Below are 24,958 nucleotides of genomic sequence, written 5' to 3'. Positions count from 1 at the left end.
CCAGCAACTAGTCAAATCTTACATGGGTGGGAAACTTAAAGAATAAATCTCTTTTTCTACAGTTCTTGCTGGGTGTCAGTTATACAGTTACTTGGGAAAGCTGATCTAAACAAATTCCTCATTCAATTTCATAGATTTTCCTGGGTGGAGTCTCAGCTACTTTGTACATGGAATTCCTCTAGAAGGATGTAATTTTTTTAATAGATCTCCAAGGAAAATAACTTTTGTTTGTTTGTTCAGGCTTCAGTTCTTGGAGGAAAACCTCCTTCCCTCTTCTTACTACCCAAAATCAGATTGTGTGCCTTCTGATGAAATGATTATTTCTTGGCTTGACAGAATAACTTTACTGTCAGAATTGAACTAACCATTAAAGTTACTTGCTAAAACTGCCCTTAAAATGAGATGCAGAAAAAGATCTTTCTTTCCCAGATTAAAGATAATACCAATTTAAGGTAAATTCAGATCTAAATTAATTCAACAGGGTCCTGTTCCTCATTTTTTTGGAAGTCTGGATTCTTTTAAAAGTTATTATTAAGTAGCTTCCAGAGAATCCAGCCCATATGTATATCACAGGTCTTCCATCTTCTTCATTCCCTCAAAAATTACACCTTTCTAGTGATTTCACAAACAATAATCCCTTCCTCTGTGCAAATGATGAAAGGTTAACAAAACAAATATGATTTATACACATAATAAATGAAATTAAGGCAGAATCTGCCATCTCACAAAAGCATTCCATAACCTTTTTTTGGTGTATCACTTTTTATGTTATAGGCTAGTCTCTCCTTATATGTTATGTTATGTTTAGTTCAGTACCTAGAACATTTGGTCATGGATTGTTCTGTTAGTAGGGACACTCTTGGAATTAAATTCAAATGAAAGATTAGTAGTAATAATTGTTTCATGACTCCTGCATATCCTGTGGTGCTAGATATGGTAGACGATAGAGAGAGTTGGGATGAACTGTTTTGCATGGCTTCTTATTGCGGAAGCTGATCTCTTCTGCAAAGTTTCTCAAAGTCCCTGGTATTGGGAGGAATATATGCATCCAAATTAGGGTTCTCCAAATATCTCTTACCAGAGAGGCAGTTCAGAAAGAACACTAAATTGTTCCTGTAATGGCTGACTCCTATGATACATTTCATATAAAGATAACTGCTGAAACAGACTTTGTGGGGTATCCTACCAGTTCTGTTTTAAAGAGCGGAAAGATGACAAGATTATTCATATAAATATTTTTCCTATAAATATTTTTTTCCAAATTTAGCATTTATGTTTTAAGACTACTGGTAAGTTCATGATCCATGAGTCTGCAATCGAACTGAGCACTTGCAACATTTGTGGGTTAGATGGCTGTTTTATTTTCCAGAAAACATGCCTTTTTGAAGTTAGTATATCATAGTTTTTGGATAACACAAAAATACAGTGTTTTATATTTAAAAATAAGTGGGTTTTCCTCCTTCTTAAGCTGTTTGAATGCTTATTCTTCATCAGCCAGATCTTCCTTTATAGTAGAAGCTTCTATGTCATTTAAACCTCTTAGTCTTGGATTTCATTCCTACATTTGATAAGGGTTTTAGTAGAAAGAAACAATAACTCATGACAGATTGAACAGGGAATTCTAACCTAAACAGACTGCAAATTTACTGAATGTTTTTACTGTAATTACATTTTGCCTTCTCAGCTATATGTCATAAATCATTTTGTTCAATAAAAGGCATCATGTAGTATGAATTTAATTTTTATGAGTGATCCAGATGATTAGAAATATATCCTACAAAATATTTTGTTGGTGGTTATGGATATGACCTTCGTAATTATTTCAGTAACAATGTTAATGAAATTTTAGGATGGTGATATTTTTGTTTGATACCCACGTGCTTTGGAAGATGTTTATGATGCCTAAAAGTATGAAACTTTAGCCTCTGCAGTTGAAGTAAGTTATTTGTCTTTGTAAAAGTTACTTTATACTGATATAGTAATCCCAGTCATCATCATAGTAATGCTTTGGATGCTCCTGAGGTAATTCTGACCTCTGTTGGCAAAGCAAAGCAAATGAAATGCATGCTCAGGACACTTCTGTTTTGGTATTATTTCAGACATGAAATGTTGCTGAGAGGAGAAATGAAGGGATTAATTCTCCGTTTTTACTCTTTGAAAGCTCTTTTTGTCCAACCATTCTGATTAGCTTGAGTACAGGATAGAGAATTTATGCCCAGTTGTCCTTAGTTGATGACATTTCCTGATTTAGTAACTTTTGTCCCAGGGAACATAGGTTCCTCCAGTATCTTTCAAATCCAGATTTTTTGCACTGTGAATCATTTAACCATGTCACATTATAATAGGTCTGTCTTTTAAAGATCAGATATTGCAAAGATTCTGTTTTAGGTTATGCGTAGCCACCGTTCTGTAATACAATGTTTTAACCTGTTAGAAAACGTGATCAATGGTTTGGTTTTGCTCAGTCCTACTTATTGCAGTAGGTAATTTCACACTAATTAGTTTTCTCATTTAATATGTTAATCACATTAAAAGAACTAAAGAAAAAATAATAATATGCAATATTTTATGAATGTCATCTGAATAGATATTAGATTTTTTCTGTGGAATATCTATCATACATTTATCATATATGTCAACCTAGCGTTCAGATGCCTGTCTTAGGTTTTGTTTCTGTTCTTGTCAGCAAAGTTGATACAATGCTAATGGCAAGAGTGAGTGTTAACCCCTCTATTTGAAAACCTGTTACTCCAGACAACAGGCTTGAATTGTTTAATACTTTTATGTTATGCATAAGAAGGTTATTTTAAGCACTACTTGGAGTTCATTTGAATTAAGGCGCCTTTCAGTTACCTTATTATTACCTTATTATAAAAATCTGCTGTTGTAGGTTTCTGTCATTTTGTGCCTAGGTCATTATCTATTAGGACTATGGAGTCTGAGCACTTGAGGAAGTATTCTGCCGGAAAGCACAAATGTCATTGAAACGTTGTATGTATATCTGTGTGTTATAGATTTTTGATAGACTTCAAGAGTGCTTATTTTGGTAGAATTGCTCTACTTCTGGGAAAACCTAAATTAAGAGGGTACAAGGTAGGGCTAAAGCCAGCTGAATCGCAAACTGTAGATAGCAAGTTCTGTTCTGTGCATCCTAGAGACAGAACAAAGAATCTTATCTCAGGCTGGTTCCCATGATGAAGAATCTTTAATTCTGGAATTAGGTCATAGTTCCAAGAGCAACCATATTTCAAAAATTTGTGGTACACATTAATACTCTTCCTGATACTGCTTCAGTGTGAGAGCTTTGGGAATTTATATTCCACTTAACCAAGTGGCAGTATGTGTTCCAGGATGCGTAATTAACCATTTAGAAATTTTAAAATCTCCTTTTATAATAAACATTGACTTACCTGTCCATAATGATACTGTAAACAGCATGAATTTATGGTGGATGGGAATACTATGTTGGAGCTCCAAAAATCTATTCTAGAAAAGCCCTCTATAACTTTTCTCACTGAAGATTCAAAGTCATCTGAATCAGGAAAAATAAAGACTGAAGGAATATCTTTTCTAACAAAATATGTCATCATATCTGTTTTCTAGACAGAGAAATGAGGGTTGTTTCAGTTTGTTTCTTATAGGAGAAATGTTAAGGTGGTTTCTGGATTTTAGATGTGTAAACTACTTTTTATGAAAGCAAAAAATCAGAGTGATCTAGCTCAGAACATCTTCTGTTCTTCCAAAGAAAATACTGATGATATATAGTGTACTTCAGTACTCATAGATAGAGTCATGTAAGCATATCTCAAAATCACAAGATATACAAGGCCTTTCAAAATCCTTCAAAAGATCCACTTCCACTGCTGTGTTTAAAGAGAAGTAATTGTTTATATAACTGCAGTAGAGAATAGTTGTCTCAGAAGAGTTGAAAGAACCCATTATTTATTTATAAATGGTGTTACAAAATGTATGTATATAATATTTTTTATGCAGGCTTAAAATACATAATCAAGTATGTCTGATTGCTTTTCTTCCTCTATTGTATGGCCTAATATTACCTAACACAATGGAGCCCTGTTTCTGGCTGGTCTTGAGTGATGCAGAGGTTTTCTGCAAAACCTATAGGTCTGATTCGTAACATGTGTGGAATCCTCCTACCTCAAATATGTAGGGAGCCCAAACTCATGATAGTTACAGTGTGGAGTTGCCCTGCATAGGAAAAATTTTTCTCGTATACTGATTTTCAGCACTGGCCATGGCATCCCTGCAGACTGCTGATATGAAGCTTGGACTATATAAGATCATACCTGGAGATGTCATTGACAACAGTTTTAAAACATGGTTCAGACTGCTGAAATATGAATGATTGTATTTGTTAAAGGTATTGACTGTTGATCTGGCTTTGAACTGGGTATTTTCATAATTTAATTAGTAGCTGTTCTCACAGTGTGTTTGTGCAATATGATGCAGAATGGGAGTTTGCATTTTCCACTATCTGGATGACTGGATTCTCAAGGACAGAACTCTGGAATGGATCCAAGGATCTGTCTGACTCATCAAAGACAAGCTGGAGTTACTAAGTTTCACTGTGAACTAAACAAAACCCCAGCTTGTCCCTGTAGACAACTGGAATGCAGAGGAACCTTGCTGTCATAACTGATGAAAGCTTTCTCCCTTTTAACCATTCAAGGCAAATTGGTCCTGACTGTAAGGATAAGGCACAGCTAACCAGTATTAGTCAGGAACATACTGCACTATGGGTACAGCCACAGTATTATGCAATATACCCAGCGAGGGTGTTTCCAGATGAGTAGTCTGTTAAGGATGATGAAGCTATACTGGCTGGATAAAGGTCAAATGCAAAGTAACCTTATATATGACAGATTCCTGTAATAAAGAATGACTAATATGTTGCTCGTTTCTTTCCATGACATGATCAGTCAGAGTGTTTTTCCTTTACTTTTTTGCATATTACCTGATTTTTAAAACAGTTACTCTGGTATAACCATTAACACAGAATAAAGTGATATACCCTTAAAAAAATTGATTTTAACATCAATAAACTGAGCTCTAATTCAGAGTGAAACTAGCTCATGTAATTTTTCTTCAGGTTTCCATTATTTAGTTTTGCTATCTGAAGTCTTTCCTTGCGTAGCTAGATTCTTTCCCAAATTGGATCGATCTGAATTTACAGGAGCTTGTACATGCACAGACTGTTTCATCTGCAGACTCCTAGAATATACCTCGTAGTGGCCTAAGTCTGTCACACAAGACCGCTTGTGGTGGACCACTCTAATATTTTTATTACAGATTTTCTGAATAGGCTAAAAAGCAAAATACTTTCTGCAGCTGCTGCAAAAGCCTGCTGCACACCTTTTGGACTGAAACCTTTAACCTTTATGCAGGCATAGAGAGCAGAATTCTGACTGACCAGTCATATACTGAAAGGTTTTCTTCCCGTACATCATTAAGTTTCTCTTTTCAGGAAGAATGGCAGCTCTGATTGACTTTAAAGTATGTCAGCTGAGCAAAATTCTGCCAGCTTCAATAGACCGTCTAGTCAGTATAAGAAGCTGTTTCTTCTTTTAAGGTGGCAACATGAAGACTAAGGGGCAATTTTTGTTTCCTTCTAATTTTATTTTGATTCTTATTTCTAATGAGATTATCAAATATTTTTCTACTGCAGAAATGAAAACCTCAGTAGAGGACCCACAGTGGAAGTTTTGTGAAAGTTTTAAGCTACTTAGATTTGACTTCCAAAAGTATTCCTAAATTTTTGTGTATGCTGTACAGCAAATCTTGAAATGATGCTTTTTTTTTTTTTTAAAAAAAAAAAACTAATCTAATCTTTCAGTGAAACTTCCTTGAGCATTAGTATCCCTTAATTTATGGAATGCTTCAGGAAGCACATTTTTGTATGCTTCTGGAATTTTTTCACATACAAAAGATTCCAACCTTTTGAATTTTTTTAATTCTCATACTTCCTCACATATATGACATTTTGTATAGTTTCTACCATCTGTCCAAATACTGTGCTGGCCTGTTCTTTTTTGGGTACTTCACACTCAGGGTGTCCTCATATACAGGTTCTATAATATGTTGCCTCAGAAATTCCTGTAGAGGCAGTTCTAAAGTCCTATTTCCATCAGAATATGCTTTTATAAGGTCTTCTCTATTTGCTTCAACTGCAATCCTTCTATTGCCTGCCCTAAGGTTATTCAAATGAGAAGGCATGGCAGGGTCGCATTGACTTTGTAAGACTCATCATGGCTAAGGTTATTCTGGATCTCTCTATATAAGGCCGGACTGCTGCCTCTCCTCCGGCACACACCAAGCTTCTGTTACTTATATCAGCCTTTTCTCAGCTCCCTTCACCAGATAAAGTGCAGGTGGCAGATAACTATAAATGTGTTAGCCTTGTACTTCTCAAGTCGAAAATATTATAGTTAGCAATAGCAAGAATGGTAATGGTCAAGTGTACTAGCCTTTCTATTTGGTATTTGGCTTATTTTTGTATCTCTAAATGCTGACACCCTACTCCAAATTTTAGCCTGTTAGTCTGTCCGTGTTCATTTAGTAGTGATATTGGCAAAGCTTAAAAATCAGCAATTACAGGTAAGTATAGGTAAGACTCATTTTTTTGAGTCTTATATTGGTGGACAGGATGCATTTTTTTCTACATGATTCTTTTAGTTACATTTTTTACTTCCCTTTCCATGTTTGTGTTATCACTTTAAGTGCTGATCGTGCTCTTTGTATGTATTTGGAAAGAGATCATTTTCATATCAACTGTTGTAGTTTTCCATGGAGGAAGGAACCATGATTCACAGAAGAAGATAGACATGAGAGTAGTGCTGAATTAACAGTTTTATGAGTTTATGATTTTTTTGCTCTTTTTTTACCGCTTGATATTTACCATTATGGAACGATTATTGCACATACCATTGTTTAGACAGATTTTCTGAAGTAGAACAAAATTCTGAAGCCAGGCACAATAGATGTAGCAGGAATGCTATGTGAAAGTGAGCATTATTAGTTACTGATGCTCACCTCTTAAATAAGCTAGATGGTAGTGAGTGACCCTTCTTTTTCTAATTTATCTTCACATCTCTCCTCCCAGTTAACACTCAAAAAGAGTTTGTTGTATACTGGAGGCTTCTACAATAGCTGGAAGAAACCCTTCTCTGCCCTTTCGAGTGGCATAGAATCACTAATAGACACTCCTGAAACCTCCTAGCAGTATTTCTTGTGAATGGCTACTATTTCTCTATAATGATGAATGAAATGGCTTTCTGTATGTTCCTTTCATAGCTTATCCCTACTTGTTCTTCACGTTTCCAAGCTGAAGTGCGTAATTCCATGATAGAAAGGCAATGGAGATATCTGAGCAGAATCTTTGCATCTTATACATTGGCTGCAGGGTGCAATTTCCTTTACCTTTGAAGATCTTCATTGCCAAAGAAACGTGGATGCTGGATTTGCTTATAATTATTGTCTGCATGACATTCCAATAGTAATTTCATGTTACTATGAAAAGATACTTAAACTTACAGAATATGTAGGCTGTATTTATAGATCTTTTTAACCCTCTGGCACTTTTTTGGCTGAAATAATAACTTGGCCATGCACCTGTGAAGAGGAAGAACAATCTACAGTTTGTTGTGTTTTCTGCTTTGGTCACTGGTAGTGAAATTCATACGTGATACCCAGCTATTTAGCAGATTTCTAGGTAACAGTCCCCAGATATATGGCCTCACAGGTTCTAGCTGAGATTTTTCCATAAGCTATTCAAGGAGGAAGTAGCTTATTGTTCAGAACTCTACCTCATTATCAGACCACCATGTAGGATTCAGACTGCACTGTATAGGAGCCACTCTAAGTATGCCTCTTATCCTGTTTAATTACTTGTGATAGTCAACACTTATGATACTTACTGTCCCATTAATGTGGTGTGATAGTGCAATTCATAATACTTATGATATTCAATATTTGATACTAAACAGAAATCACTTATTAGTTGATGAAAACCAGGCTGGAAATAACATCATGGTTCAGTGAAGTTATCCAATTTTCCAGACTAAACTACATATTACCAAGATTATAAACAGATCAAGTTTAAAGAAAACAAAAAGAATAAACTGCTTTGGAGCCTGGACTTGAATTATATACTTAATCACATAAATTACTTGATCATAAATTTTTGTTGTATTATGTATTTTGACATTCCGCTAAGTAGCAGAAATCAGAACAACCTAAGAACATGCCACACATTCAAAATGTAATATATTTGAGACACATTTTGCACTGATGCAAAAAAAGCATTTAAATATACAATTGGAATTATGTATACAATAAACTTTAAAAATACAGTTAATTGAATGTATAATCCCTACCTTTTTAAAAACTAAGAGGAGAGAAAAGTTCAGAGGGTTTCTGAGATTCAGTTGTTGGAGATTTCTTTCTAATCTGTCAAGGAAGAGAAAGAAATTCTAACTTGGTTTAGAGCGTGGACACTATTATTCCCTGTCCAAGAAGAAATCAAACTCTATTCCTGAAGCTCCCTGTTACATTGAGATGATCCAGTCCTTCCTCTCTCTCTCCCCTTTCAGTGGTAGGGGATACTGCTCACTTTCATCACTGACATTCACGTGATGCGCATAGTTATCCTTCATCTATGGACAGTTAATATTGCAAGAAACATTAATTCCCTTGCATATTTTAATTGTAATCCAAGAAATTCAAAAGGACACTTGCATAGAAATTGTAGCTACTCAACTGTACTACCTTCCCACCTACAGATTCCAAGCACCACTGTATGCCTAAAAATAATTTCTTTGGGTTAAAGGAATAGACAAAGTACTGTTACCCGGTTTCCTTACTCTGTTCTTTGCAGAGCTTTCAGGTTTGCTATGTGTTCCTTATCACAAGCCTCTGACCCATTTTTTCCCAAAATAATTCCTCTAATTAATTCTACTTACTTATTGCAGAATTTCATTTCTAGAATTATTAATATTTTTAAATTAAAGCTATCATTTAATAACTACTTCAGTTTACATTTCTAAAGTTAACAATTTCTAGTAAAATAGATTAGTGTTTCAAAGAATAAAACTGCCAGCCATATAAATTTTGGTAACTAGTTTAAAACAAGTGAGTGTTCAGCTTTGTATTTTTTGATTATGATTATTTTTTATTATTTTGAGTTTTTAACTTTCAGCTGCTATGTACAATAGCTGTTTTTAATAATGAAAAGAATATCTAAGACAGCCTTACTAAAGACAGCATCTACTTTTGTCAGCTTAAAACCTATAACTATACTTGCTCACAAAGAATCATACCATGTATCTTTAAAATTGTTTTCCCATGCACAAATTTTGAGTAACTTATGCTGTACATTATGAAGTTATAAAAAGAGGTTTTGCCCAGTGTAATTAAAGACAAATACTTAAATGTACTTTGCTTGAAATAATTTGAAAATTTACCTCACATTCAGTAAAGTAGTATAAATAATAGGTAAAACCATGCACAAAAAAGAATACATTCTTTTTAAAGAGTCATACACCTTATTTGACATTGATCTTGCCAAAAAGGAATCTTTGAGAAGGAAAAAAATAGTGCATTTAATAAAATGGAATATTTCCATGATTCTTATATAGCATTATTAATTTGGATAGTTCAGAGCAACATGGTTGTGGGTTTGAATTACTTGTGCATAAATAGAGAATGGGAGCTGTTTTGCTGCTGTTAACAATTAGCAAAATTACCATTATGTGTCTGAATAACTGATGATATGTATAATATTGTGTAAAAATTTGTATTTGCAAGAATGCTGTTTAAAATTGTCCATGTATTTTGTGTCAGCTCAGTTTACAAGAGTGCCAATGTTTATGAATGTAGGCAGAGCAATAATTAGTACAGGAACTTGGCTGAGTATTTTTAGGTAGTGTGTGTATGTCAGATTGTGCAACAATAAACATGGACATTTTGGAAGATTTTGGCTCATAACAACAGAAATATCTGTACTGCACATTCGTTCTATGGACCACAGGAACAGTAAGGAAGCTGGGCTTTCTTGAGCTTTGGTGTTTGCCATTGACATCAACGGGTGAAGCTTAAGGTTTTCCACTGTTAAAACTGACCTGTCAAGGGGAGATTCACCAGTTTCATGGTCCTGAAGAACCAGCAGGTCTCTAGGAGCAGCTCCAAAAGGTGCTAAAGACTTAGGAGAGAAGCGGGGGACAAAGGAGTGGGAAGGATGTGGACTAGCAGATGGTAATTCTCTCTCAGACATCTACAGAGTTTAGACGCCCAAATATGCAGGCATGAACATCATGCTCTGTCCATCACCTCTAGAGGAACTGATTTCATCCAAGTAATGCCATCCTCTGCCTTGCCACATCATTTTACAGAAGAAAGAAATTCCAAAGAGAATTATCACTCAGATGTCAGATTAAGTTTGAGGGAAAGCAATGGACAGGCAGACACTGATGTCATCAGGCTGCTTTCTACATGTTTTAAAGACTTTTATCATTATGGTACCAAAATATTTTCCTTTCAACATGGCAAAACAATCATATTAAGACCATCACTGTTAGTGCATGGATAATGTCATATATTGAAAGCATATATACAGAAAGAAATAGGTTGAAGAGAGATTTAAGGTTGTGATGGGCATTCTATATTTGTATGTATCATTCTTGCACTATTGATACAGTGGTGGAGATTAAATGAATTAACTTTTCATTTCCTTGCTTTTCCGTTCATATGTATGCAGCAACAGCTACTTCACAATTAAGATTTTTTCCATTTAGCAAAAAGCGCAGCAAAAATCTGTCATTTTCATATCATTTTCATATTTCATACTTTTGAAATGCTACTTTTTGTATGTAATTATCTTCAGTTTATAAAAAAGAAAAAAATGTTAATTTTATTACTGTATAAAGAGTGTTTCAAATTAATATTTGACATCAGTTTGAAAGGTCAGTATTCTTGGCCACAGTGAGAGTAAACTGTAAAAAGATCTTTCTGCTTTTGGTAGTTGAAGTAGTATAATAAACTTCAGTTTCTTTGTGCCTCTCTTTGACAGCTTATAATGGAAGAAACTCGTTGATTGTCATGTTTTAATTCAGAGTTCTGATTCACCATTGACTGAAAGCTGATTGTGTGGTCAAAAAAATAGTCTTCTTAGAGCCAAATTATATCATAAAATACAATGCTTATATTTTAAACTTTTTAGGAGAGGTTCAGTTAATTTCTTAAAACTCAACTGACAGGTTTTTCTGTAAAAAAAAGCTTACTAATGTACATAAAATTAAGAAGTTTCTCATTGTTGACTGCACCAAATAAATATGAATAACATGTTTTTGAGAACATTAAATAATGTTAATTTAAAGAGCTGTTAATTTTCTATCCGTGAATATTCTTTTCTGGAGGCTGAATGGTATTTCGTTGTGTTCCACATTCTCCTTAGTGACAAAGTTTCTTTCACAGTAACTGTTTAAATGTTTTAATACATAGGTAAATGAATTTGTTTGATAATTCCTCGTATATTGTATGTATTTATTGCACTGAACAAGGGCTATTCCTGCTATTTCTCTTTCTCCACCCCACTTTTCTTTGAAGCTTTTTACTGAGCTAATACAACACTATACTTTTGCCCTGCTTTATTCTGAGTACAAGAGAAAAATTTTAAATGAACCGTTCACCACATCTGGGAGTTTTATTGTGTAAGAATTTCTCTTTGTGAACTGTCCAATTTGAATTTGATTGTCAGTAACTGAGGCATAAATATCCAGTGTATATACTGAATGCAAATTCATTTTGTGGGAAAGGTTGCAATACTGTAGCAATGCAAGACTTCCTGGGAGGGGATTCCTTGTACTGGCACAGAGGAAAAGAGATGCCTGTAGTTGAGCCTGGCTCATGTCTCTTGCATTCTTTAGTTTGATAACGAAGTTCTGATTTTGGACATTTCTTATTGTACCCTTTGGGAGCTGGCAGTGATTAGTCTCTCCATCCTGTCTCATCTCTCTGAGTCATCAGGATTTACTCACTTTCCTTTGTTCTTTGTCTCCCAACCTGGGTGTCCTGAGAAGTAGCATGAAAATGCTTTTATATACTCATTTTTACAGTTTCAGTTCTGAAAAAAAGCAAGCAAATAAGCAAGTCCAAGTAAATTAATATTCTGGTTTTTTATTTATTTTAATTTTTAAAATAAAACTTGGTATATCACTTTCAATTTTCTGCTTCAGTCTCCTATAAGCTTGTACAAATCAAAGGAAGAAAATAGATTCCAATAAGCGAAAAAGTAACTAATAGTGTATTATTCAAAAGTATAAAAGAGATTATAAAATATCGATAAGGACTTCTCTACTTCCAATAGATAAGGACAGTCCTTCTTTGCCATATAAGTAATGTCTGTCTATTATAGAAGGGCTATCATTTCAAGGACTGTCAATTTTTATTACTTTGGAAAGTTAAAATTAATTCCTTCACTTGGAAAGATTAGTGTGACTTTTACAGCTGTAAGTTGCCTTCTATGGGAAAGAAAACTTCATTTTCGGCTTCTTTGCCTCCAGGAAAATATTTCCATCCTTTTTCTCCAAAAAGTGAAATTGCAAGGCGAGGTGAGGTACCCAGCACTATGCAGAATTACACTCCCTGCAGAACATAATGTATCACACCAATAATACTGAATGCATACAGTATTATTAATGGGAAACAACTATTTACATTTGTGAATGATTCAAACATATGTAATAAAAAAGTCTACAAAACCAGTATTCCATAGGTAATAAAATACAGATTCAATAGTAAAGAATTAAAAAAGCATATGTTAAGCATAACATGCTATTTTATTGATGTAGATCATGAAAAATGACAGTATGAAAAACTCTTTATACTGATTAGCTTCAGATTGTTGTCTTTAAACTACAGCATGTAACTCTAAGAAATGAAAAAGGGAAAATATTGCTTGCCAGTGAGTGTTTAACACTGTATTAGAAGTTGTAAGAAAATAGACTGTAATTCAAGCCTCATAATTTTTTGTCCTGGAAGTTGTAATACTAATGATTGAAACTCTGTTACCGAATAAAAAGTAGGTAGAAAGTTGCTTCCACAAAGGACACAGTCAGCTTCAAATCAAGTCGGTTAAAAAAGAAGAGCTTCAAGTAGTGAATATGCCTCTGATATCCCACTTCCAGTTTTTGTGGATTAGCGATCATACTTTTCTACATTAAACCAAAACTCTCCTTTAGTGTTTTATGAACAGTCCGTAATGGATAAAGAATGTTATTACACAGGACACATAGTGAAGCTACCTGTAAAATATGTGCAGGAAAATTTAGAAAGATAATAACTTAAAAATAAAACACTGTTCATTCATTAAACTTTTGGGGTTTTTATATAGATATAAAAATATATAAAAAATTATTTAAAAATATAATTTGTCCAAATGAGAGATAAAATATCAGGCCATGTAATAATTATAAATTTACTGTCTCTGTAAGGATTTGATTAGTACTTGTTAATCTAACCTTTTGATGAATCTAGAGTAACTGACCTAAAGTCAATGAATCTATAGTTGTGGAAAAAGTAGTGCAAAATTAGATTATAACCTCAGTGTAATTACCAGAGTATTACTGGGAGAACAGATCTAATTGAAGTGACAGAAGAGTCATTAGTCTTTGAGAACTGCCCTACTTAAAGTTTGTGATTGCTATAAAAATGAATATATATGTAAAATGATTTTTATAAATAAATTATATTCATATCAACATGACATTTGCCATTTTAAGGTCTTTTCAAGATAATTTGTCTCTTAAAGTTTAATTACATGTGTTGCAGTGATCTTTAGATTAATTATTCACCCAATTTCTGGTATTTCTATGCTTGCCAAATTCAAAAAAAAATCCTTTAAAATTGTGCTTTATTTGCAGCATCTGGAGAGGACCAAATATAAACTGCACAGACAGTTCAGGTTATACTGCCTTACACCATGCAGCTTTAAATGGACACAAGTAAGTGCCTTATGTCTACTGTTTATGTAGAAGGTTTTTTATCTGCATAACTTAAAAATATGTAGCATAGCACTGAAATTCTCACTGAAAGGCAACAAGCTGACTTACTAAAAGATTGTCAATAATTTTCTTTCCCATGGGATATATAAAGATAAGAATTTTTGACACTGTCATTGGTATCAAGATCTAGTCATTTGAAATGGGATATGTAACTTAGAAGATATTGATTCTCTACTGATTCTTCCAAATTCTGGTTGATTTTGAATAAATTTCTTACTGTTACTGCTAGTGATGGCGCCAGTGCTTTTTACTGGAAGGAAATCTCAACAGATAATTTTTTAGTAGACTTGACTGTATGTACACATATGTAGTGCAATGGACGTTTAAGGGAGCAGTATTGTACAAAACAAGAATATAGGTTATTCATTATCAGAATAAATCTAACACAATGAGAATATTTAGTTGTTGTTCACTCGAAAACAAAAAAATGGCCATTACCTTATAAAAGACTATGTAGCTTTTTCCTCCATGCTCTCAGCCTTAGTTACCAAATTTTGCTTGGCAATAGCCAGCAAAATCCCTGGTCAGGCTTACTGCACAGGAATACCAATGCAGGAGAACTCTTTCAGGTGTTTAAGTGTGGTTTGGAAAAACTGTGGAAACTTGCTGCATGTAACAAGTTGTTACATATTATAATTTGTTCTCTGTTGCCTCTGTTGGTACATTTTGCCCCTTGCTACATGTTACCTCCGTTGCATTATGCTGCTAACTGCATTTTGCTATTAAGACAGAGCAACAAGAAGTAGATTTTAAGGCGCTTATAAGCTTCTAGTGGGCTGGTCGCTGCTATCACCTAGGTGAGAATCACCCCTGTTACTGCAGTCCAGCTAGCCTGTTTGTAAACTGCAGCTATTAACACTGTCAGGATTTTCACTGGAGAAAACTTTGATGTAAGAAAAACTTTTGGTTATTCCTCTGTGGGAGATAAAGAACTGATCAAAAACCAAGTGAAATTAAGAGTGACTTGTAGGAACTGTAATGAGGTTTCAGACTCTATGTAAGATTACATGAATTTATAATAATTTTTTATTTAGGGTTTTTTTTCACATTTTTGCACTCTTGCTTGGAAAAATTAAAATTAGGGTATCTATTTAATTGTGTTCTAGAAACCTGCATATTGCCTTTAGACCAGTTTCATCTTTTGGTGAATGTAGGATAATCTGTTTCCAAACAAACAAATGAAGTTAAAATACTTTCAAATTAGATATTGTACATTTTCCAAAATTTCAGTTCTGTAGCAAGTTTCAGAATAATTCATTAATATATTTTACCTCCCTGGAATTAGCTATAAGTCTTTAATATGATCCATTAAACTCTGTCTTTTTTAAAAAGGAAAACATCACCTTTTGTTGTTATACGTTTATGATTGCCAAAAGCCTGAGATTAAGCTTGCAAAAATTGCTCAGTCTTTAGATATACTGAAACGGTTTTTAATGCATTTAATACTGGGTGTAAACCAATAGTTACCCAGCAGAGTAAAAATATTGCTGTATAAAGCTGAATCTATCACAGATTTCAAATGAATCCTGGCAATCTAAAATGCAAAATCCCCAAACATACAAAAGCCAAGTGCTATTCTCAAACACAGTATTGGCCAAATGTCTACTGAAGTCAGAGGGAAATTCAAGATGTGAACTCTTGTACAGCAGCAGATTAAACTGCAGCTTTTGAAAAGGTTATAATGCTGTGCTATGGCCTTTTACCCATACAGCAGGATATGTAGCAGTTCCTGACACATCAAAATTTATAGGTTGGATAGAAGAGGTTTGTCCTATGAAACTTTGGGGATTTTAATTTTTCCCATTTCATGTTAGGATGAACTTGAGAGCCTCAAAGTTTTTGAGAAAAAAAAAAAAAGTAAAAGTGAGAACATGGTGCTCAATGACCTAGACAGTCATTTGTAGTGTTGTACACTACAATCAAATCCCTGCTTTGATGAATTCCCTCCTCACTGGTTATGCTAGGGTAGTTCTGTCTCCTATTGAAGCTGTTCTACTTTATATAAGTAATTAAATTATATCTGGGGCAGGGATTTGAATCTGTCTCCCCTCCCAAGTGAGTTGCCCAATTACTGGGCTAACGACTCTCAGTCTTCTGCTCTCTCTAATTTATTTCTACAAAATGAAAAAGTTCTAAAGGAACACAGAAAAAGACCCACTCTAGCGGGGTGTGATAGGTCAGAGCATTCTTGAAGGATGAAGGAGACCTAGGTTCTGTTTCGCAGGTTGATTCTTGCAAACAGGAAGTTGAAATCTAAGTTTTCCAAATTCCTGATTGGTGTCAGCTGTTCAGTCAACTATTCTGGGGTACGCTGTGTCATGTTTTTAACAGATTTGACTTGAAATCCAATTCCAGATCTGGGAAGGGTTTTCTGATAAACTTTGTAAAAACTGATATATTTCTTTGAAACAATTACATAGTATTATCTAACTGAAGAAAATTCTGATAGTTGCTCTATGTCATCATTATCTGCAGATTTTAGTTGTGGAGGTTTTTTTGCTGTTTTTTTCCCACTTAGTTGAGGTTTTGTTTCCTGTGATTTATGTCCTTCTCACACTGCTTTGTAGCTCTAGCCTTCATTAGACTATCATCTACTGCAAGACCACCTGTTAAGACATGAGAAGCCTTTCAAACTTTATTGTACTACAAAGCCTTTCTCAGAAGTCACTTTTGGGGTTTTTTTTTATGTAGCAAAACTCTTTCACTAGTGGGGCTACCTTTTCCGTCACATTTCTTGGTTATTTTCATGTTACTTGACCTTGTCAGGAGTAAACAAAGTCCAACCTAAAGTCTCCCTCAACACTTAAATGACTCCAGTATCTCTATGGCTTCTTCTTCTGGAGACAGTTAGGAGTTTCTATTGACCTGCGTATATTCACCCTTCTTTGCCACATTTCTCCTTCAGCAGGCAATTAAATAAGGTTCCATCAAGACTGGGAGAACAATTGCCTTAGTATCTACCTTTTACCTTCAGTTGTACTCAAGGCCTTCATTTGCAGTCCTAATATTGGCTGCATTGAGCCCCTTCCTCCCTGCCCCCATTTTTTTGGAGCCAAATCAGTAAATAAAGAGCTAGCATTCCCATATGCAGCAAAAACGTGCCTAGAACTGCCCACACTGGATCATAGATGCTATTAACTTAATAACTAATGAGGCCTGGCTTTGTCCTACTATGGAGAGACAAACTGAGAGATAAGACAAAATTGATGTACTTTCTGACATACTTGCTAACCAATGGTCATACCACACAGTTGATTTTTATGTTGAACTTCTTTTGAAGTAAGTACAAGATACTGCTTAAAAATCTGGGATGCAATATACCAGTTTATACTAATCTTTCATTTGAATGAAGAATGAAATTCTCATCCACACTGAAAATACTAAAAGGAATATGATATAAATTCAAATAGTAAAGTCACTCTTTTCCTCATTGCTCTCATGAGGCTGGTTGGAAACCAACATAGAAGCAGTATTTCCATAGAAGGTAGTATATATCTAAGTAGATCATCATTAAATTGTTTCTTCTAAAGTAACGTATTGAGACAATACCATTAAGTAGAAGAAAAATTGGTACTTTTAAGCTTTACTTCAAGATCTGTGTCCATACTGTGTACCCTTTTATCTTGCTGCCTCCAGAACTCAGCAAGTATGGGGATAGAGTACTTCTACTTTTAGTCCCTGGAATGTAAGTCTTGAGGGATGTGCATGTTACCTTTTACTAGCAAATAGTTAAAAAAATTTTCTGTGGTCAGGTGGTCCTGTTGAAAGAAATGAATTCAGAGAATGGATGACAATATTGTTGATAAGTATTCCTAAGAAGTAATCCTGTTATTCCATCATTACAATTAAGAACATTTTGGCTATATTTTACTATCTATTTCATTTTTAGAAATGATTACTATTAATTTTTATAGCAGTTTCATTTGAATTACAGATTTTTTTCTGTTACTGAGGAAAACAATTTTGGTAATACGTATATATTCATGTACAACTTAATAAAATAACTTCCTGTCAATTTTTAGTTTTACTTCCTGTTTTCCAGGGATATAGTTCTCAAATTACTTCAGTATGAAGCATCAACTAATGTGGCAGATAATAAAGGTTATTTTCCTATTCACTTGGCTGCTTGGAGAGGAGATGTAGACATTGTGAAGATTCTCATCCATCATGGGCCATCGCACTCCAGAGTGAATGAACAGGTGAAACAATTAAAACTATTTGTTTACATCATCAGAAAACAGCAGCATATGTTCTTTAGGTCTGGCAAATTTATAGCCAAATTGAAAAAAAATTATTTTCCATGGTTCTAGTAATTTCTTCTCCAAGACTTAGAAAATCTTCAATAGTAAACATACAAGATATATTTCTTCTGGAAGCGCACTGACCCTAAAGGATATTATATTTAAGGAGTATTGAGAAACTTCTGTTTGTTTCCAAAAAAATAATATGACGGCATACTCTAACTAATGCATCATATATACTAATGTAAATTTACATAAACTCTGTATTTTTTTACTTTATCAGGTATCAATTTCTTTGTGATGAAATTAATATTTTTGGTATATTTTGAGTGTACCGTAAATGAACAGCTGTGCAGACATGAATGACAAAGTTGCATGGACTGCATGTGTGCATGTGAGCCTGTATATACATGTCCAAGAGGACTATCCAAAAGGAATTAGATGAACTTGTCTGACACAAACAGCAGAAAGGTCATATAAACACTAGCAAAAAATGGTGACTGTGTTACAGTGGGTAAGGGTAGGAGAAGTATGTCACATTTTGCTGTCAAACATAAGGCACATCTCCTGTTTTCATTCTGTATATATATGTTCTGTATATATGTATATATATGTATATGTTTAGGGTCCATTTCTGGAGTTAGTATTTAGAAATAGAGAAAGTAAGCAGTTATAAACTGAAGCCATCTATAGTCAGCTGTATCTTTATCAATTACCACAACAAACTAGAGAAAATTTTGATGCAGAAAGTGATTCCTACTATGTGAAATATGATCATGAATCTGGCACTTGGTGCTAAGAAAGAATTGTTTGAGGATTGGCAATAGGCTGTGAAACATGAGTAGTAACTGTAAGCTATTAAACTTGCCAGGGTAATCAGAAAGTTATTGGAATGCAAAGGTGGGAGGCAGCTCCAGATTCTGATCTAAATTTATTGTCTACAGTGCTTATATGTGCATCATTATATATATCCACAGAGGTCCAGTCAGTGTAGTCACAGGAGCCAATAGGGCTATTCAGGTGACCAAAAGTAAGGGCAGGATTCAGTTGCCAAAACACAGAAAGAATGCCTTTTGAGATGCCCTGCTGTAACTGAGACATCTGCATGGGCCAGGGGGTATGACAGAGGATGTCTGGGCCTTCCCTGTCCTTTTGCAGTGGCCACTGGACTCCAGGTAGGATACTTTAGAGCATCTCAAATGGTAAATTACGCTTCTGTTTAGACAAATCAATTGCACACTCAGTGTCTACATTAGTGTGTCAGGAAGGCAAACTGTAGGAGAATAAGAAATGTTAGACTTCAATAGCAAACTCTAACCACTGTGAGAAGCCTTTCCTTGAATAATCCATTTGATACTTGAACTTATGCACTTAGCTATTGGAATCAATACGATAACTATAATCTGAGGATCGAGTATTAGTGCAGGAAATATAGAAAAATCAAGTAATAAAATCCACCCATGTGATAGAATTCTGGGAAATCGTATAATATCTCACCCCCCAAGAATACAAGAAATAAAACGTCATTTTGTGGTTTGATTTGCAGATTAGGAGTTTCTTAGAGTTTCTCATTCTCATCAGCTGTTGTGTATGGGATGATACTAGCTGAATTACAAGATTATCTTTTTGTCAAAGGAAAGCCTTTTTTCAGTTTTATTTCTGTAGCTAAGGAACAAAAAAACCTTTCTGGTTGCATGTTATCCATTTTCTTGAAAAAATTCCTTCTATTCTACTGATAGAAAACTGGAAGCTATGAAGAAACTTGAGAAAGAGGGATGGTGAGAAAGGTGTTTCACTAAGACCAAAAAAAGAAAAGTAAATTCAAACTTACTTCTTCCCAGTCCCATATATACCTCCAAATCTCTAGAATATTCTCTAGCTTGATTAGATGTGAAAGCAGACGAGTCTCTCTGGTTCGATCACGAGAGCATATAAGCAGAAAAAAGTCTGATTTTACAGCCCACTGACTGAAAGAAGAAAGCTCTCGATTTTTGTCTTCAGATCCACTGTTGTTTGTGCATTTTATTCAGACACTTCCTAATACAAAATATATGAGCAATCCTCACAACAGATACTGGATCCTAAGTCTCTAAAGGCAGTCGAAGTCATATCTAACTATGGAGTTAAACTCACATTTACACAGTCCTTAGCTTGTAAATGCCCCAGTGTTCCTAGACAATGGCCAGCTTTAATGGGTAGACCACTTTGTTGGCACCTACTCTTTCCCCTGCTAAATAGCAGTCTACCCTGGAGATGATTATCCATATTATGGGATGAGAGAAATGCCATATTGCTATAAAGCCGCCTCCTCCCGCATATCCTCCAGTAACTTCAGAGTGGCATCTCACTCTAATACCTATACTATATATTTTTATGAGTCTGTAGGTTTCCCTAGGGAGAGAAATAGCAGCATGGCATTTTCTTACTTGCTGATAGGATCTAGGAGAGGCAGGTGGCTCCACATAGCTCTCCTAGCTGTCCTCAGAGCTGTGGAGCAGATGATACAGTTTATCAGAAAAGCTGGGCTTTTTTTTTTTTTTTTTTTTTGAGTGTTGGGGAGAAGTATAGCTGTGTTTCCTGACACTTACTCACCACAGCAAATAATATCCTGAAGTCAGATTTTTTTTCTTGGTTTTTCACAAGGCTCACATTAATAATTTCTATAGTTTCAGTTTAAGAAAAAAATTTCGTTCATTATTTAACACTGTTACAATTAATTTGTAATATATCCTTGCTTTTCATGTATTTTATTACAATTCTATATAAAATAAATGCTCCTAAAAACTTAAGTAAAAGGAAGTAATATCAAACAACACAACAAAGAAGTAAATGGGAAGCTCATGATGCGTAAATGTATATTACGTGAATTAATGGATTTAATGTAGTATACTGTAAATTATTTAAGCTGCATTCTACACATTTAAAATGCAATCAGCTAACATCATCAGATCATATCTAGCATCTTAAGCTCTGAATGCCCCCTACTGTTCCTATTACAAAAAATTGAAAAAACAGTAAAGAGGCCAACAGTTAAATGACAATTACTTTATGGAGGAGGTGAAATGAAGGCTGGCAACTCTACACACACAAAATGTTTACAGTGTGACAAATGTGTAAGAATAATTATATCATTGTTTAATAGAGGTGTCTTAGTTGACATGCAGGATTTATGTTTAAAATTACAAAATGTGGTGAAATTATAAAACATAAGTGTTTAAACTTCATTGATGAAGAATGATAAAAATATAGAAATTATAAAGCGAATGAAGATGAAGCAGATAGTAAGAGACTGAGTTTTGTTAGTAAATGAATACAAAATATAATGAAAGTGTATACTGTAAAACTCAAACTACTTACATATTTGTTTATATGTAACATTTATTATGGCAACTCCCATCATAAAATTACATCAGTGATAAATCCTAATATATACAAAAGCAAAAGTTAATACACAGTAAATAAGAGTCACAGATAACTCAATACGTAGTGTTCAGTATGAATGCAAGAAAGAATGAAAATACAGTCTTATACAAAAGGAGGAATGACACCAGGAATAAATATCAGGTTCAAAATATAGTTTTAATATATATTGGAGGAATATGAACAGTAAAAAAATTACGGAAAATGTGAACACTTTTGAAATTTCTAGGTATTGTTCCTCTCTGTTTTGTGACTCTGCCTGCTTTCCTTCTGCAAATAGCACATATTTTTCCTTACATTTATGTATTTAATGTACTGTAGAATTTTTCAGTGCAACAGACCATAATTGTCATAAAAAACACTCCACCTTTTTCACATTTGCTTAATGCCTTTTGACATTTCTGAAATGTGAGGGAAAGGAGTTCTGGATGCATTAATATTATGTTAATAGCTAACACTTAACACATTTACTGACTTCACCGAATCATCAAAATGAAGCATAGGCATTATATGCTTCTCTTAATGACACTTCAGTGACTTCCAGAAGTACAAATTCAGTTCCAAAGTAGTCTGCAAAAACAATGATTTTCATTTAATAATATTTTCTCTTCTTCAAATTAGAGAACATGAGGATGAATTTCAGAATTTCTGGTGCAAATCTTCTCATTTTAAATACTTCTTTCAGAAAAAAAAGTTCAATGGCAATCTGATTTCAACAATAAAATGAGGAAACCATTCAAAGTAATAACCAAATTACAGAATTACTTTTCAAATTGTATTTACACATAAGTAAAGGTGAATTTCAATGGAAATTCAGTAGATTTCATCTGATTCACACTGGATAACTTATGACAGAATTTAGCCCAATAACTTTTACAAAAAAAATCTCTTGTGAAGAAATCTCACTGTATAAACCCAAGTATTCTCTAAATTAAGGAAAAATGGCATCTGCATGTGTCATTATAGTGCTGTATGGTAAAGACCTTCATTAGAACATGTTCTCTGTTTCATTAGGGATTAGAATAAAGAGGTTTAAACTCCACTGAGAAGGCAAAAATAGACAGGGAGTTAAGTAGTGTTCAGTAAGGAATTTCAGTATGAATTTATCGTAGCTAAAGAAGAGAAATGTGGAGAAACATAGTAGTGCTACAGGGTTGGAGAAGTCCAATTAAGTTATTTGTGAGCACATTTCCTCTTACAACTGATATTTCTAGTTTAAGTAAAATATTAGCATAATTTTATTACATTCCTGTTGCAAATACATGTGAACTATTTCTATCTCTTAAAATCATTTGGCTAAGTTATTGAAACATTGGACTGATTACTTGACCTGCTTTTATTGGCAATTGTCCATGTGTTTAACTTTTTATGTTCATTTTTGATTCTGCACAAAGCCAAATTGCTTCATTTTTTTTAACTGCGTAATTTCAGCATTTGTGCTGCAGTGGGCAACTTTGACACCCTTAGAAGCCACATCGAGAATCTCATTTAGATTCTGCTGAAAAAAGATCTTCTGTGCCTAAATGCCTTTTTGTGTTTGGTTGTTCTCATTAAAAATATTACCTTTTATTGGAAACATTATTTATGCAAGTGCAATTGCTTTTAGAGATTGCAATTAAATCCATTCTCATTTCTGTATTAAAAACTATCAGGTGTCCATATGCCAAAAAATATTCTCAGACATTTGGCAAATCAGCTTTAGACAGAGACAGAATCTTGTTTTGCGACAGGACAAGACCTTGTGAGGGAGAGGTTCAAGCAGGAATGGTGACTCAAAAAAAGCCAACAAAAATGTGAGAAACACATCCAATGATAAAATATAGAGCTTCTTTTAAAGAGCCGATAGCTGTGAACTCCGAAGTTCCTAAATTTTCAAATGTAAGTTTTGAATAATTTTTCAGCCTCGTACAATTACAGTTGGAGCAGAAAGAAAAAGAAAAAATATTTAGTCTGTCTTAAATGCTTTGATTTTTAAATCAAATTTGAAAATATATCTGTAAATGTTAGGGGTACATAAATTCTAATTTCTGTATCCTTGGTTTTGTGTTTTAAAGGGATATTTGACAAGGAAATTTACGGGCTTTCGATGTCTTTCATGACTTTCAAATTTGACAGGTCCATTGCTAAGGTATAATGAGAAGAGGGATGTCATTAGCCATTTTTCCATATAAACTGTAAAACTTTATGTCCTACGTTAAAACTCCTTCCCTGCCTCAAAGGGACTGGACAGTAAAGTCTCAATGTTGTTCCCAAGAGTTCTTTTCAGTCTTGGTTGTGTTTAGAGTTTCTATTGTAAGATTGTTCAACTCTTGGCTTAGACATCCAGGAAAACACTTTGATTCCCATTATGATCAGGTACAATAAAACACTCATTGCTGAATCAGTAAGGCAAACTTGCTTAATTTTTTTCAGATGAATTAGCTTATAATGGTAGAACTTCTCAGGTGAAAAGAGATGACCTGTTAAAATGGATGAAGTGAGACCATGTTGAAATCATTCCTTTCTCTGTCTTGGCTATATTGTTTCTTTCTTTTTTCCCTCTATGTATCGCTGTCATTAAAGACTTTGTCTTGTGCATCTTTTTTTCTCTACAGTAGACTGTTCCTGAGTATATTTATAGACAGACTTTTTCAGTTCTGTCCTTCCAGCTCCCTCCTTTCTTAACTTCAGTTCTTCTCTTTCATAACTAAGTCAGTAGAACAGAGCTCTTCATAAAAACCGCTCTTGTTCAGTTGCTTTATTTTGGGATTATGTGACAAAGAAAGGAAGTCTGCCTTTTCAAGTGCATCATCAAAATGCTTAGATAATAAAGGATTTGAACACTCTTTGGAAAGATCTGTAAAATCACTACTTGATAGTCATTATTGCTTGTACAATATTTGCATGGACTTTTAAGAGCTTTGTTTAGCAAAAATAAAGGACCACAGAACTGTGCAGTAAAAATCATAAATATACCCACTATATATTGGTGGTTAGGCTTTGAAAGGACCTATATAATATTCATGAGAGCCGTTTGTTTCTTTGATCTCTCCTGTACCCCTTCACTGTCAGATTGGCAAGCTATAATAATTGTCCGTATAACATATTTGCTAATCTCTCCACTACGGAATAGATCTTCAGATATGACACAGAATTTGTGGTGGCATATGTTTTTAGTAGCTAAATAATGCTGTACAGCCTGCAGTACTGACCACATACAATTCTGTTAAGGCACAATTCAGT

General features: G+C 34.2%; 1 protein-coding gene across 1 annotated transcript in view; it reads left to right on the top strand.

The window, feature by feature from the left end:
• The window catches only part of ANKS1B (ankyrin repeat and sterile alpha motif domain containing 1B), a 434,784-nt gene that overhangs the window by 33,507 nt on the left and 376,319 nt on the right, over nucleotides 1–24,958 (top strand). Inside the window, exons 2-3 of the mRNA XM_026123167.2 lie at nucleotides 13,935–14,015; nucleotides 18,118–18,274. Coding sequence (XP_025978952.1) covers nucleotides 13,935–14,015; nucleotides 18,118–18,274 — 238 coding nt within the window. The remainder of the gene's footprint in view (nucleotides 1–13,934; nucleotides 14,016–18,117; nucleotides 18,275–24,958) is intronic.

This window comes from Dromaius novaehollandiae, chromosome 1, assembly GCF_036370855.1.
Source record: "Dromaius novaehollandiae isolate bDroNov1 chromosome 1, bDroNov1.hap1, whole genome shotgun sequence".
NCBI lineage: Eukaryota > Metazoa > Chordata > Aves > Casuariiformes > Dromaiidae > Dromaius > Dromaius novaehollandiae.
This window is presented reverse-complemented; position numbering and strand designations above follow the sequence as displayed.